Raw genomic sequence first — 16,175 nt, 5'->3', positions numbered from 1 at the left:
TCACTAAGCAAGCTCAGAATCTTCTTCTTTGGAATTTAGGTATCAGCCTTTATTGCCAAGTACTGGCCCGGTGAGCCGTTTCTGCGTTGGCTATAAAATACACAAAACACAACTGAAGAGAGTCTTATTTTCATGAGGGAGAGGGATGTTTTGTTGAATATAATGACTCCTTGAACAGCCCCCTCTCACTGCCAAGTCATCAAACCCGTTAGCTTGTCAGTGACCCTACGCGTCAAACTATGACTCTCTACATGTCCGTAGTCATGGTGGGAGTAAAGGATGAAGTCAGGTGAAGTAGTTTAGTATAAACACTAGAACACTAGACACGTAGAGCGTCATCATTTTGAAGTGTAGGGCCACTGACCAAGCTGTGGTATTTGAGTTGGAAGTGAGAATGTGTTGCCTTGAGAGAGAGAGAGAGAGAGAGAGAGAGAGAGAGCGAGAGAGAGAGAGAGAGAGAGGTGAACGTGAACATATGAAGAGACAGAGACAGACAGACAGGTAACATGGAGAGAGGGAGAGCACGGTGGGAGGTGAGTCGAGCTCAGATCCAACCCTCTGGCTAATGTCAAGGCCAGTTGCAGTGCATCTTTCTGGTTAAACACAAACACAAACACACACACACACACTCTGTGTAGCACCCTTAGGCTAAAACATTTAGTTTCTCTGAATAAAATATTAAAGCGGCTCAGCAGAGAGAATCCAGCTTAAACAAAGAGGAACTGGAATCTGACTAAACAACCACCAAACTGGAGCTTCAGGAGCAGCTACCAGACCCTGAGTTTGAAAAAATATATATTGGTTTTGGCATCATGTGTGATATAACACACTTATTTTTCCTCAAAAGATTGAGACCAGGCTGTTAGTATTTCATGGATGCATGGTAACAAAAAAACTCCAATCCAGGACGGGGGACATGTGTTACATTGGGAGGGAGGTTTCAGTGAAAGTATATTTCTAGTAAAGATACATAAATTCCTCAGCGTATTGCACTAATAACTAAAATGGACCGAACACAAGCATTGGTGTCTCATGACTTAAACATTGGTTCAAAGGAAGGAAACATTTCAAAACTCCGGGTTGACATTATAACATAACAACAAACAGCAACATCTGGGGATGTTGTAACCTTTGCTTTGTGAAATAATCGTCTGTACTCACTGGACTGCGGCATCATGGAGGTGTACACCTTGGGGTCGATGGTGCTCATCGGCGGTGGCAGCAGCGGGTTGGTGAAGCTCCGGAGCGGGTGGGTAGGTCGAACGCAGGCCGTTGGAATGGTGCGACCGCCGCCGGCCTGGGCCTCCTCAGCAGCAACCGTGGCAACAGCAGTAGGGGCCCCCGGGATGGGTCCAGGGATGTGGTCCCCGGGCGGTGCTGAGGAGCCGGGGAGGAGCGGAGGGGCCTGCTGGGTTTGGGGCTGCTGCTGGAGGAGAGGATTGATGGAGGAGTCCGAAGGCATTGCTGAAGAGGAGATGAAGGGATGAAGGGCAGGGGGCAAGGGAGTGAAAGGGATCGAGGATAAAAAGAGAGTTGAGATGTCAAGGAGACAAGGGAGAGACAAAAGACAAAACATCCAATAACTGTAAAGAGTGAACAGGCATTTGGAGAAAAGAGAAAAACACTGAATATTTATCAAAACAAACAAACACCAGAATTTCAAACATGTGAATATTTTGCCTCAACGTCCTGAAGCACTTCAGTGATTTTTCATAGACAGCTTCTGCTTTGATGTAGGCAGTAATATGGCACTATTGTGAAAATCCCTGTTGCTGCAGGAAGGCCATGTTTCTGACAGGAATGTAAATGTAATCTGCATGGACCTTCTGCTCCATGTTTCAAGACCTATGTGTTTAATCCCCAATAGATATAGGCGATAGATACATACATGCTACAGTCTGTCATTTACATACTGAAAGGCTCACAGATCTTAGTAACTTCATTCAAGCCATCGATCTCTTCCTGAAGAGCAAAGAAACCCCGAGCTCTGCCAGGTTTGCACTTTTGTTCTTGTTGAGTGTAGAGTTTCTCGCTAGCGTTTCCGCATTTGGCTGAATGTTTTCCCACTGAGAGAAATCCCATATTTCTATCTTGTCGGAGATACACGTGTGACGGAAAGAGGAGGAACAAGAAGAATCCCGCTGAAGGAGAGGGGGGGGGGGGGGAGTAAATCCTGACTGTGTGCAGGAACACGCCCTCGGAGGTGACACGTGGGAGATGAAACTCCTATAGTGCAGCCACAGCGAGTGGGATCAGAGCAACCACGGGAGAGAGAAGACGGACGTTAATTACATGTGGACTCGCTGTGTGCGTTCATCAAGCGGCCGAGATAAGAGGAAGAAACGAGAGGAAAAGCTGCGAGAGAGAAACACTGCCCATGGTAGAGGAAAGAGAATGGAAGAGAGACTGAAGAGGAGACCAGAGAGTTTTGTTTGTTTTATTTCACAGAAGAATGCTCTTTTTTTTGTTTGTTATCTCAACTCATCAGGAAAGTGTGAACCAAATGTAATTAAGAACGGTGGCCCTGAGAGCTGAAACACAATTAATAAAACGACACGAGCAAACGAAGAAACATCTTCTCCAATTTAACGGCATGCGCAGCATTCAGAAAAAGAGCTGAGAGAAGCTCACAACAGAACGGAGACTTGTTTCCAGGGGACACTGAAAAGTGATACACACGGCTGGGACACGTTCTATGCTGCTCTTTGAAGGTGATGAAGTTATTGAAGTCTGTCAGTGGAAAAGTGCAAAATCCTTGAGGGAATTTCTTCAAATCCACCAGTTCAAGGATGAACTGATTTGATTTTAGAGCTCTCAGGGTCACTGTAACTAAGAATCAAAGACAAGAAAATTCCCCAAGATTTTGCAAAAAAAAGAATGAGGATGTACTGTGGCCGACAACGGCCATGAACATTTCCATTAGAAGAAACGTGCTACGGCTTCAGAAGCGATAGCCAATTTAAAGACGCATTCAGAAATCCAAAAGAAACAGCCAAAAACAAAAACACGCTGCAAATACAGAAAAGATGCAAAGTCAAAAACAAACAAACCGTACCTATGGGTACCTATTACTTTTTTTGGACATTTGCCGCTTATCTTTTACAAAATTGAGCAACATATTTACGTAACTATTGTAAAAGATCTCTAAATCGCGCTTCAAAAAGGCCAAGTGTTGACAATAACTGACAAACTTCTTCCGCCAGCAATCGACCAATCAGAGCTTTGTAGGTGGGATCAAGAATGATCTATCACGTAAAATAGCAAATGAAACGGCTGCTAAAGTGGCGACAAAAGGAGGTTATGTATATAATCTTCTAACAGCCAGATTAGTAAGATTAAATAATGGTGGTAAAGTCATCTTCCCCTGTGCAGCATTGCAGACGTTGTGTCAAGCTATATTATGAAAAACGGAATTGAAACAAATGTCCCAAAAACTGGTGACAAGTGATGCAGATGAGACAGAAGCAACCTTGTTCATCTTGTTGTAAGTAGACTTTCAGAAATAATAACTCTTATTATTATAATAACTCTTACATCGACACATTTCTCTAAACTTTGTGAAAAACGTGGCTCCTAGCAACCCCCTCCGCAGCTGCTGTGTCGACCGGCAATTGAAACATCCCACTAAACATATCAACATTCTATATGGGAATTCATTGTGATTCCCAAGCTAACATATTACAATATACTCAACAAATAACCACACAGAATAGCAAAGAAAAACCACAATCACTGGAACTAACCGATATCACCCCTCTGCTCAGCACGCAACACTTCCCCTTTGCTAATCCACCGCTTGTGTCACAGCGGTGTTATTGTGATCCGAGCATCAGGGAACAGTCTGGATGCATTTTAAGATGGCAATAACACCGTGCTGTTTAATAACACCTCAGATGTCTTTTTCCTCAGAGTGGTTGTGAATGAGGAGAGAGTGTGAGAGCATCAGTCTGCTGGTGACTCACAGTGTCTGAACGGAAAGCATAACAAGTGTGTTTAGACACAAAACACAATGTGTGTATGTGTGGTTAGAAATCTCAAGTAGAGAGGAGCAGTGATTTATTGGATTATCTTTTTATTTGCAGTGTCTGCGGAAGAAGGCGAGCTCCTAACAAAGGACTGTTTTTTGGGTTTTATAACAGAGTTACAACAGTAAGGTCACATAAGTGCACTAAATAATTGCCATGTTAAAGGAGCAGTGTGTAGGATTTAGTGGCCTCTAGTGGTGAAGTTGCAAATTGCATTAGTATGAATATCCCATGAGCCCTATACTTTTTCAAGTGTGTCGGAGAACTACGGTGGCCTTCAGGTAACGTTGAAACGTAAAAAAGAGCCAGTGTTTGGTTTGTCCTTTCTGGGCTTCTTTAGAACATGGCAGTGCCACATGGCAGACTCCTCGAAGAGGACCCACTTTCTATGTAGACATAAACGGACCATTCTAAGCTAACGAATACACAACAATTCTTATTCAGGACAATATACACTAACGAAATCATAGCTATGAATATATGATACCATTTCTACAAATAAATCACCTTTAAATAATCCTTAAAGGAACTCTGTGAATGTTTTGAGTACTAGGGGCACTGCAGAGCATGTCTTGATGTTCAGGTTCTTGTTTTGTTTGTAGGGGGGGGGTATTTACTGGTGATCAAAGCACATCAATATATTTTTCCAAACTGTTGTTTCTGTCATGAACACACAAATGTTACTCTCAGTAAAAACTACTTTGAAAGGAGGTTGATTTTAGCTTTTTTACTGCAAATAAAGGTGTCAACCAATCAAGTTGAGTTATTTATGAAACAACCAGACAGAGGCTCTGTAGTCCCAACCAAGACAACAAACCTTTCAGCACCGACAGAAACAACGCAGACCTCTCTGTTCTTACCTTTCACAATAAAAGCCTAAGATATATAATCCTTACAAGCGAGAATTTTGTAAATTTTGTGTAAACAAAGTTTCCAAAGAAGGGAAAAATATTTGAAATGAACTTCTCACAACTCAGCAACAATTAGCCCATGTGTAAAATGCTGAGAAGCTCACAAGTCAACTTTTTGAGCTGGAGTCCAAGTCAAGTCTCAAGTCTCAAGTCTCTTTTGGTTGCAATGAGCTTTATCATCAGCTGCATGCCATCCAGATGTAATTATACTGTCTTTGTCTTCAGACAGCATGGAATAATACTAGCTGACATGTAAAAACAATAAAAACTTGCCCAATTGAGAAAGAAATTCTGAAGACGTCTCTCCAATTTGTTTCTCGTAGAAGGTTAAATGGTAAAGCTGACTTGTTTTGTGTTTGGTTTGCAACTTCTAATTCCTCCACTGTTTACTGGAGGATTGCAGGAACTTGAAAAGTGTAGCAAAGCGTAGCGTCAACTTCCTACCAAACTATGCAGTAGCTGAGTTTATTTGCTCCAAACTGGTTGGAAATGCGCATTTATTTTTGCAGACATTCGAAAGTTAGCTTCAAATTCTCTGTGCACAAGCTTTTGTTGCATTTATCAGATCCCATATCAGTTCAACCACTGAACGTCGTCTTGCTCAAGGACACTTTGACAGGTGGGCGGGAGGAGCTGGGGATCCTAACCGGATGAGCCACAGCCGCCCTTGAGCAGTGTTATAAAAAGACTTCTTTGTCCATGCGTGAATTGATTCAAAATCATAAGAAATTGATTTAAATTTCAGAATGCATCCAACAACGTCTTCCTGCCTCCCTGAATGGGTGTTTCTGGGACTCGTAGTTTACTCCTTATGGAATCGGTAAAAAGCTCAGTGTCTGACTTTAAAGTTGAAGTTATCGCCCTCATTAACTGCCTCTCCATCACTTGCTCATTACGTCTGCCTCTCTGTCATTGCCCCCCCCCCCCGTCAGCTCATTGAAAGTGTGCGCTTTGCCATCGGGTCTCCCACTGTGTCGGCTAATTCAATGACTCTGAAGCCTCCCCCTCGTCTCTCTGCTGCTGTTAAATCACTGATACAAGCCAACCAGGAATTAGCCAATTACCGAATTACAGCTCCCCAGCATGTCGTTTAGCATTTAGCTCTGCAGCGAAATGGGCTTAAATACGACTGGGAAAGGGGAGAGGAGGGGAGCAGCGGAGAGGGAGAGAGCTAGAAGGATGAAGATGTTGCAGTGTAAGCCCTGTCGTATTTATTAAAGGTCAACCTTTTACAGCCGACGTCATCGAAAAATATGCAACGATAGTGACGTTTTGCTCCGGCCAACCAGACGAGTTAGTGCGCCTTAACCATTGAATAAAAACGGTTCCCAGCGTCAAAATGTCTGGTTATTACAAGTTGGGTTGTCAGAATCGACAGTACTACAGAACTTTAACAGGATCACGACCGTTTCAGAGCAACAGGTGTTTCAGTTTAACGAGTGGCCATGTTAACTGGTGACTTTAAATTGACTGGGGCGGTTTAGTTATGTAAATTGTTGGCATAGATAATAAACACAGTTGAGTTTGTATTTAAAACTGATTGAAGGCTTTCACGAGCACACCTACATGTTCTGTTCATGTTTTCAACAGCAGCCGCCAACACAAGCAATTCGGCTGAGAGTCACCAGTTAACACGGTCGCTCGTTAAACCCGAAACACTGGTGGTGTCTAAGCCTGCAAGCTATGAAACGTGTTGACAATAGAGTCAAACCTCTGAGTCTGTGTCATGGTGTTTGAGGTTCTGTACATGACCACATAGTGGTGCACGGCGTAGGGGGGATTGCCATCGGGTATCTCTGTCTCTACAGTAGTATCAGCAGTATTCGCAGAAGTATTTAATGGCAGTAGTATTGCAGTACCTGGTGTGTATCCTCTGTCCACGGTCAGGCTCGGGAAAGGCATCGGTCTCAAGCTGAACTTGTTGTGAGTGAAGCCGCAGGATGGTGAAGGCAGGATACCAGGGTACTGAGAGGAGTCCAGAGCCGGCACCGGGATGGCACTGACCACCGCTGAAACAGAGGGGCCAAACAGTCAGTCAACCAGGCTCCTGAAACAGAGGGGCCAAACAGTCAGTCAACCAGGCTCCTGAAACAGAGGGGCCAAACAGCCAGTAAACCAGGCTCCTGAAACAGAGGGGCCAAACGGCCAGTAAACCAGGCTCCTGAAACAGAGGGGCCAAACGGCCAGTAAACCAGGCTCCTGAAACAGAGGGGCCAAACAGCCAGTAAACCAGGCTCCTGAAACAGAGGGGCCAAACAGCCAGTAAACCAGGCTGTGACAGCACACAGCATATATTTCAGTAAAATAAATACCTGATAAAACAAGGTGCATGACACAAATCCTATAAAAAAATCCTGTAAAATATGAAATATTGACATCAATCCATCCTGCTCATTGATTGTCGACATTATCTGAAATGACAGAGAATTGCTGGGAGGGACACCTAGCTATAAGCAGTACAGAATCAAATCTCTCACCTCACAGTATAAATAGGTAATCCAGTGAATGCAGCAGAGGATGCAGTCAAAGAAGCAGTCCGACCAGACTGAGTTCACATTGTGACCTTGAGAGGAAACTGCAGGGAGTCAAACTCACCGAGACTGATTACACTGCCTCAGGTACACAAAACACACACACACACACACACACACACACACACACACACACACACACACACACACACACACACACACACACACACACACACACACACACAGAGCGGCCTCTTATCTTCTAAACACACTTGTGTGTGTGTGTGTGTGTGTGTGTGTGTGTGTGTGTGTGTGTGTGTGTGTGTGTGTGTGTGTGTGCATCTCTCCCGTGCAGCCCATGTTTGAGTCTCTCTCTCGCTGTGCCTTTTCAAACACACATCCAGTCATGCTGGAGGTGCTTTCAATATTGCATTTTACAACGTTAATGAATGTTTACCAGCCAAGACAGAGACGCTGGGATTGTTTTTATGGAGTGGAATTAGTCACAAAATGGTCACACATGCATATTGCCTGATCTGAAAACAAAGATATTTGTGCCGAATTTTGGGCGTTGACAAATGAGTTTTCCAATCAACACACAAATACCAAGCAATTGGAACGTGCAAAATAGTTTTACAAATGCTCTTTGCAACCTGAATGAATATTGATCTTTTAAAGTGCCGATTTTTTTAATTCAACTTCAAAAATGTGATGATTTTTTGCCATTCCAAAAGCTTCCTGTGTATAAGTAGAGCTCAGAGGTGGGTGTGGTCTGAGCAAGGGCGCTGGAAGTAGGGGGCTATGAAGTGAGGGGGGGGGGGTTCTGAAGAAAGGGTTACAATCGTCCAGTTAGCATTCCAAAAGAAACTGAGCAAAGAAGGTTTTAAGTGACTGATAATAACTCATGGCATTTCCTCGTGTAGGCTGGCCTCATCCAGCACTCGTAGTTATACCAACGAAAAGTAATGCGCCGTAATTCATAGATATCCCACACATTTCATCTCGGGAACAGGAGGCTGCTGTTCATTCCCCATGTGGACAGAGAAGTCAATGTTGATTTATTTGTGTAATGTAGTTATGGCACTTCATTAGCTAATTCAACCCAGACTAAACCTAACTATGTATTTTACCATCTTTTCCTTAACCTAACCAAGTGGTTTTGTTGACTAAACCTAACTAAGTTATTTCCGTTGAAGACAGAAGTTTATTTTGAAAAGACCTTATGTTAAAGAGGAGTAACTTTACGCAAGACGTCATGAGAACGTTGTATGATACACAGGATGATGTTGGCTCAGGAGGACTGGTTGTCATCCTTTACTCACTACTGGACCCTTTGTGGTGAGGTGACCCGTCATGCCATGTCAAACTCTTTCAATTGAATTGTAAGCAGCTGACACAAAACACAGAGTGCTCCTCTCCCCCGCTGCTTCCTCTTGAGCCACTCGGTCTGATTCTACTAAACCCTGATCAATACCAGTATTGATTGGGAAGTATTGACAATTTTGAAGCAGCAAGGCTGTGATCAGCAGCTTTAGGAAGTGTGTGTGTGTGTGTGTGTGTGTGTGTGTGTGTGTGTGTGTGTGTGTGTGTGTGTTGTTTACAGTATTTGTGCTGTGATCATTTAAAGAGAAGCAGGGTTTAATTACAGCAGCGGGACGACCAGAGATGAGCAAGTCTGATCAATACCATTATTGAGTAAGAATATTGATGACTTTGGTACAGTGAGCTACTGGCTAATGGAGGTGTGTGTGTGTGTGTGTGTGTGTGTGTGTGAGGAGACAGAAATAGAAAAAGAGACAGAAAGAGAGCGTGATCAGGACACGTTTCTGAATTTGGGAGACACATTAGCAAACACATCTAATGAGGGATAAAAAATAAAGAAAGACGAGATCTGAAGATATAACTAGAAAATTTCGCAAGAAATTTTGACAGTGTGGCTTCTACTGCCGGAAGACGTCGCAATATATAGCTACACAGGCCGATGTTACGGTTCGATTGAGTTATCGCTTCTCTCTTTTCTGCATTTAAAATCCATACTCTTGAATTTAATCTTGTATAACTGTTTCAATTTCCTGTACATGTGAGTTTTTCACACACCAAGCCGGATCAAGTGCTGTCTGTCTTCAACAGGCAGTTAAATATATTGTCCACCGTTAATGGTGTTAGCATTGGAGCTAGTTTTCTTATGTGTATTGAGAGGGACCCCTAGTCATGGTCATTACTTTATAACAATGAACAACCCACAACTAACGCTCTTTAACAGAGCAAATCACAACGACACAACAGTCTGTCACACAAACAATTTGTAACACTAATAATTGTACATTTATAAAATTACACTGCCGAACTGCATGCTGGGTACAGCTCACTCGCCTGCTAGCAAAACAGTCTGCTAACAGCTGGGAGAGGCTCCGTTGCTCCAGTAAAGTTTTTCACATGATCTGCTCTTCAACTCATCATTCCTCTCATGTGTTCATATCGGAGCAATAGGAGCTACGGTTATGGGGGTTTGAGGATTTGTTTGAGAGGTGTTTCCCTGCTTTTTCTCCATGAACAGGCTGCAGGCACACAGGTGATTCTGATTGAGCTAATTAGTGAACGGAGACTCACAGTTTGTGTATGTGAGTCTATGAGCCTCTTCACTAATTAGCTCAATCAGAATCACCTGTGCGCCTGCAGCCTGTTCATGGAGAAAAAGCAGGGAAACGCCTCTCCTCAAATTACGTGATGCCTACTAGTAATGCCTTTGGAAATGATGGGAGCTTACGCTCCCATCATTTCTCTATTTGAGATAAATACATTTGTTTGAGAAGCCTTTGGAAGCCTAACGCTCCCATCATTTCTGTACGAACCTCATTCTGAGCTTCATGTTAAGATACAGTTAATCTATGGGGCTTTTATTTTGAAAGGATGGGACTGGGTGGGTGAGAGAGGGGGAGAGGAGACATATTCATAATGTTTGACACAAACACAAAGGTTATTAAATGACAGGCTTCATCACAAGTATTCCAGTTAGGATTCACTCTGTGGGGCTTTTATTTTGAAATGGGAGGGGGGGGGGGGGAGACAGAAGGATAGAGAGAGACAGAGTGAGTGAGTGAGACAGGCAGGCAGGCAGACAGAGAGAGAGAAAGACAGACAGAGAGAGACAGACAGTGTGTGTAGAGAGACAGAGAGAGAGCGTGCGTGCGTGCGTGTGTGTAACTGGTTGCCATGGTGAGGACGCACCTGGTGTTAGAGGCAGACTTATTAATAAACGTTACGGTAAACAGTGATTTTGAAACAAAACTTTTTAACAAAAAGTAGGAGTCTGAGTGCCAAAATATGGATACCGTGAGAAAGATAAGACTCTGCCGAACATGGTGATGTGCTTTTTTATGTTAGTGGTGTTAAAAATGTGAGCTCCAGAGCAATGTACAAAAGTGGTACCGTCTGCTTTCTTTGAGAAATGAGTGGTCAGATTTAACATGGAGTCTAATGGAGCAGAAAGCTGGTTTTCCTGTCAATTAAGGTCTGTAGTGCAAAATGTGTAAATGTGCTGGATTCCAACGAGAAGACAGGATTAGCTACTGTATGAACTAAAAAATATATATGAAGAGTGTAAATTGTGGAGTCGAAGGCAAAAGACAAATATTTTTTTCACAAGAATCTGAAGCTGCTCTTCACTCTAGCGGTGACATCACGCACTCTAAGCTGCGCAATACACACCCATTATAAAGGCAGAAGAGGACTGAAAAAATCATAAAAGTTAAAATGGGACAGTTCAAAAAGTATAAAAGATATTAAAAAGATTATAACATACAATAATAGCTTAAGATTTTCTCTGTATTTTAAAGTTGAAATGGTGTCTGTAGCTGAAAGTATGAGGAAGTTGAAGGATTTGAAAGTTGAAGAATTATTTGAATTATTTGAAATATTTGAAAATATTCTCCATAGAAACCCATTCAAAAAAAAAGTTGCAAAAAGCTTAATAATTCAAAAAGTTTAAAGATTAGAAATAATAAAAGTCATAGCACCCCTCTCCTGAAAGAGCTGAACATTTTGATAGTTGAACGGTTTCTGTAGCTTAAAATATGAAGGAGCAGAAGCATGCTACGGAAGAAATATAATAAAAAGAGGAATAAAGAAGAGGATAGCAATACTTGGAATGCTTAACAGCATTCCAACAACTAGAAAATGCATTTCCTGCTGAAAATGCGTTGGAATGCTGAAAGCTGAAATTAATTGCGAAAACATTGCTGAAACATTGCTGAAACATTGCTGAAGTATGAGGACGTTGAAGGATTTGAAAGTTGAAGAAGTTTAACAGGATTTGAAGATTTTCTCCATAGATATCCAATTCAAAAAAATTGCAAAAAGCTTAATATTTAAAAGATTTAAAGATTACAAATGTGAAAAATCATAGCACCCCTCTCCTGAAAGAGCTGAACATTTTGATAGTCGAACGGTTTCTGTAGCTTAAAAAAAGGAAAAGTCCTCTCAAAATCTCTAAGACCTAAATGAATATATGAGAGACACAGAGAGAGAGAGAGAGATAGACTGAGTGAATGAGTGTGAGAGTGAGAAAGAGACAGACTCAGACAGTTAGATGGACTGAGTGAGTGAGTGAGACAGGCAGACAGACAGTTATATATACTGAGTGAGTGAGACAGGCAGACAGACAGTTATATGTACTGAGTGAGTGAGACAGGCAGACAGACAGTTACATGTACTGAGTGAGTGAGTGAGACAGGCAGACAGACAGTTATATGTACTGATTGAGTGAGTGAGACAGGCAGACAGACAGTTATATGTACTGAGTGAGTGAGACAGGCAGACAGACAGTTATATGTACTGAGTGAGTGAGTGAGACAGGCAGACAGACAGTTATATGTACTGACTGAGTGAGTGAGACAGGCAGACAGACAGTTATATGTACTGAGTGAGTGAGTGAGACAGGCAGACAGACAGTTATATGTACTGAGTGAGTGAGTGAGACAGGCAGACAGACAGTTATATGTACTGACTGAGTGAGTGAGACAGGCAGACAGACAGTTATATGTACTGAGTGAGTGAGACAGGCAGACAGACAGTTATATGTACTGACTGAGTGAGTGAGACAGGCAGACAGACAGTTATATGTACTGAGTGAGTGAGTGAGACAGGCAGACAGACAGTTATATGTACTGAGTGAGTGAGTGAGACAGGCAGACAGACAGTTATATGTACTGAGTGAGTGAGTGAGACAGGCAGACAGACAGTTATATGTACTGACTGAGTGAGTGAGACAGGCAGACAGACAGTTATATGTACTGACAGAGTGAGTGAGACAGAGGCAGACAGACAGACAGGAGGTCTAAAAATGCCTTTGACTGAATATCTCCAAGTCGTGTGTGTGTGTAGAGAGAGAGCCTGCGTGCGTGCGTGTGTGTAACTGGTTGCCATGGTGAGGACGCACCTGGCGTTAGAAGCAAACTGATTAAGAAACGTTACAGTAAACAGTGATTTTGAACACTGCCTCCTTTTAATAAAAAGCAGGAGTCTGCGTGCCAAAATAAGGATACCGTGAGAAAGATAAGACTCTGCCTAACGCGATGATGTGTTTTTTATGTTGGTGGTGTTAAAAATGTGAGCTCCGGCGCAATATACAAAACTGGTACTGTCTGCTTTCTTTGAGAAATGAGTGGTCAGATTTAACATTGGTCTCTATGGAGCAGAAAGTTGGGTTTTCCTCTCAATTAAGTCATTTTCTGCCAAATGTGTAAATCTGTGGGATTCCACAATCACTTTTTAACGAGAAGACAGGATTAGCTACTGTATGAACTAAAAAATATATATGAAGAGTGTAAATTGTGGAGTCGAAGGCAAAAGACAAATATTTTTTTTTGTTGCAAAAAGCTTAATAATTCAAAAAGTTTAAAGATTAGAAATAATAAAAGTCATAGCACCCCTCTCCTGAAAGAGCTGAACATTTTGATAGTTGAACGGTTTCTGTAGCTTAAAATATGAAGGAGCAGAAGCATGCTACGGAAGAAATATAATAAAAAGAGGAATAAAGAAGAGGATAGCAATACTTGGAATGCTTAACAGCATTCCAACAATAAGCCCGCAGGATTACAGCCAGTGTGCTTTGGCACAGGCAGTTCTACTGCCTTTGTGCCACAAAGCCACACTGAATAAACAGAAAACCTAGAAAACATAGGACAAAAGGAATGAAAAGAACAAGCAGAAAGGGTTGGAATTAGATCACAAAAACAAACTCAGAAATGATAAGACTAAAAAAACACAAAGACCGAGGATGGAGATAGATAAAAGCTTGATCAAAAGAGAAAGCTGGCATTAATGGTTTTGAAACACACGGAAAAACTTAAACCAAAATGATAGAAACAGAGACAGAGAGAGAGAGAAGACGAGACAGCAGACACAAAGAGATGAAAACAAGTTAGATGAAGAGATCAGTCGGCATCATAGAGCAGAGACGTGGCAGCAGAGGAGAGACGCAACGAAGCCTTGAGCTGCTTCCATGGCCGTACGCAGGGTTTAACAAATGCCGAGGTCAACAACTTGACCTTTTTTTGATTCCCCTGATCTAAATATGTGTATTCTAAGATGCTTGGAGAGCAAACATTGGATACAAATGTGCGGTAATACGTGACAATCAGGTCAAATGTTGCAATGAATAATTTATACTGCAATCTGAAAATAAAGAGCAGGATACAATGATTCTCTCTCCCCCTCTGTATTCACTGCCTGCATCCTTTCTCTGCTGCCAACGTGTGCGAGACATGATTTACTCAAACGATACACACCTTCTTCATTTCACCTTTGAGTTTGCATCATTTTGGATTTGAATCATAGAAATGTGTCTCAAACAGCACAACATTTTAAGCAAAAGGTATGTTTTACATTAATGTGTGTGTGCAATAATGTGATATTATTACACTGCAATTATTCAAGGTGTTTGTGTAGTTAAATTGAGCCTATAGGGTTTATTACTCAAGAACACACATATATATATATATATATATATATATATATATATATATTTCTGTGGTAGTTGCGGACATCACTGGCAGCTTTATTTATGTTGAGTAACCACAAAGAAGCGATTGGTCAGAGGCTGTCGGTCTGTAGATGAATGGCATTAACTAACTAGGAGTTGAAATAGTGACCTGAATCACGTCTGGATTTAGCTTCCTGTCTGGTTTCCTCAGGTTGTTGGCATAATCAAAGAACCACTGTGTTGGGTAAAGGTTTAGTAGTAACATCATCTTCTTCATTGCGTCACCACACACACACCCACACAAGCAATGACGGTGATCACTTAATAAATAAGACAGTTATCTTAGCGTTGTACAATATCGTTGCCAAATTGAAATGCTTTTTATTTAGAAAATACAAATGTATGAACCTCAGTAACCTCAAAGGTAGAATGAGCCATGGTTAGTTGTGTAGAGACAGAGAGCTACAGAGACAGAATCAGTGCAGACCCTGCAGGCACTTTCAAATGAACACACAGTCAACGGAGCCCTCATTATGTGCACGAGGTTGCAGTTTGGTTCAGAAGAATGCTAATCTATTTCTACTCTTCTTGATCTTGTATCGTTTCACAACAACCAACAGAAAAATGGGAGTGTAGTTGATTTACCATAAAAATGCAGTTTTGTGCTAATATAAATGTGTCCATTAGCTGTCATCTATAAAAATATATCTAAAACCAAGCCTGGCGTTTTCTTTCTAAATCCAGTTCTTAATTAGTTGTTGCATTCATTTAAAGGAAGTAAAGCTGGTTTGTTCAGATTGATTTAACAACGAGAGATTAAAACAACATCACCATGAATATTTGAAATGAAATGTGAGAGGAGAGAGTGATTAAGACAAAGAAGCAGGTCGTCCGCATATGGTGGAATTTGATGACCTATACAAGTTGTTACTAGTGTAGCATACTCCATCATATACCTTGAAAGATCTTGATATCTGTTTATTAAACTAAGGTCAATTCCTGTATTCCTGACATTAATTTGTCAGGAAGAACAAAAAGCTGAAGTCATTTTTTTATCAAGTTTTCCTCTATCTACAAAAACGTCGTAGCCTCCGCCTTTGCCAACTACTGTTGCGGCTGGTAAACATTTGATACATTGTTTTAAGCGTCACAACCCACACAAATGACTTGTTTCACTCATTTTGAAGCCTTGATTTTGGCATTTTGGCCATTTTGGCTGAAACTAGAGATTGAGATCATAAACTCATGTTTACAATGTTTACTGAGGTAATAAATCAAGAGAGAAGTAGAGTCATTTTCTCATAGACTTCTATACAACCGTATAGAAGTCGTATAGAGTCGCCCCCTGGTGGACATTAGAGAGAATGCAAAAATATGTTTGTTGTCAATTAAAAAACATGCTACCAATTGTAGATACACTGAGTGATATATGTACGGCCCGTTTTGTTGTATCCATCAGTGCAACATGAATGGCTTTAAACCCTAAAGAATAACTTCAATATGGCAAAATCGAAAGTCTGAGAGCAGCGAAACCATGGAGCCACGGCTCAAGTGGAAGAATGAATGAAGGAGGACACAAGGCTGAATGAAGAAGTCTTCCTCATTGAACTTTGACAACAAAGGTCAAATCAAATGAAAGTTATGAACATAACAGAAAGCAAACCAGAAAGATCAGAGTAGAGGACGGGTCTGTGTGTTAGCAGAGGAAGCCTGAAGGCTTTTCCCTGTTTTTCCGTGACCCACATATCACACACACGTTTATGTAAACACACAGGAGGGCTTGTCA

General features: G+C 41.6%; 1 protein-coding gene across 1 annotated transcript in view; it reads right to left on the bottom strand.

Annotated features, from left to right (window-relative positions):
* dcc (DCC netrin 1 receptor) overlaps positions 1 to 16,175 on the bottom strand; it is a gene marked incomplete at both ends in the record, with an annotated part of 277,106 nt that overhangs the window by 30,120 nt on the left and 230,811 nt on the right. Inside the window, 2 exons of the mRNA XM_079178564.1 lie at positions 1,162 to 1,464; positions 6,796 to 6,945. Coding sequence (XP_079034690.1) covers positions 1,162 to 1,464; positions 6,796 to 6,945 — 453 coding nt within the window. The remainder of the gene's footprint in view (positions 1 to 1,161; positions 1,465 to 6,795; positions 6,946 to 16,175) is intronic.

This window comes from Pholis gunnellus (assembly GCF_910591455.1).
Source record: "Pholis gunnellus genome assembly, chromosome: 18".
NCBI classification, from domain to species: Eukaryota; Metazoa; Chordata; class Actinopteri; order Perciformes; family Pholidae; genus Pholis; species Pholis gunnellus.
This window is presented reverse-complemented; position numbering and strand designations above follow the sequence as displayed.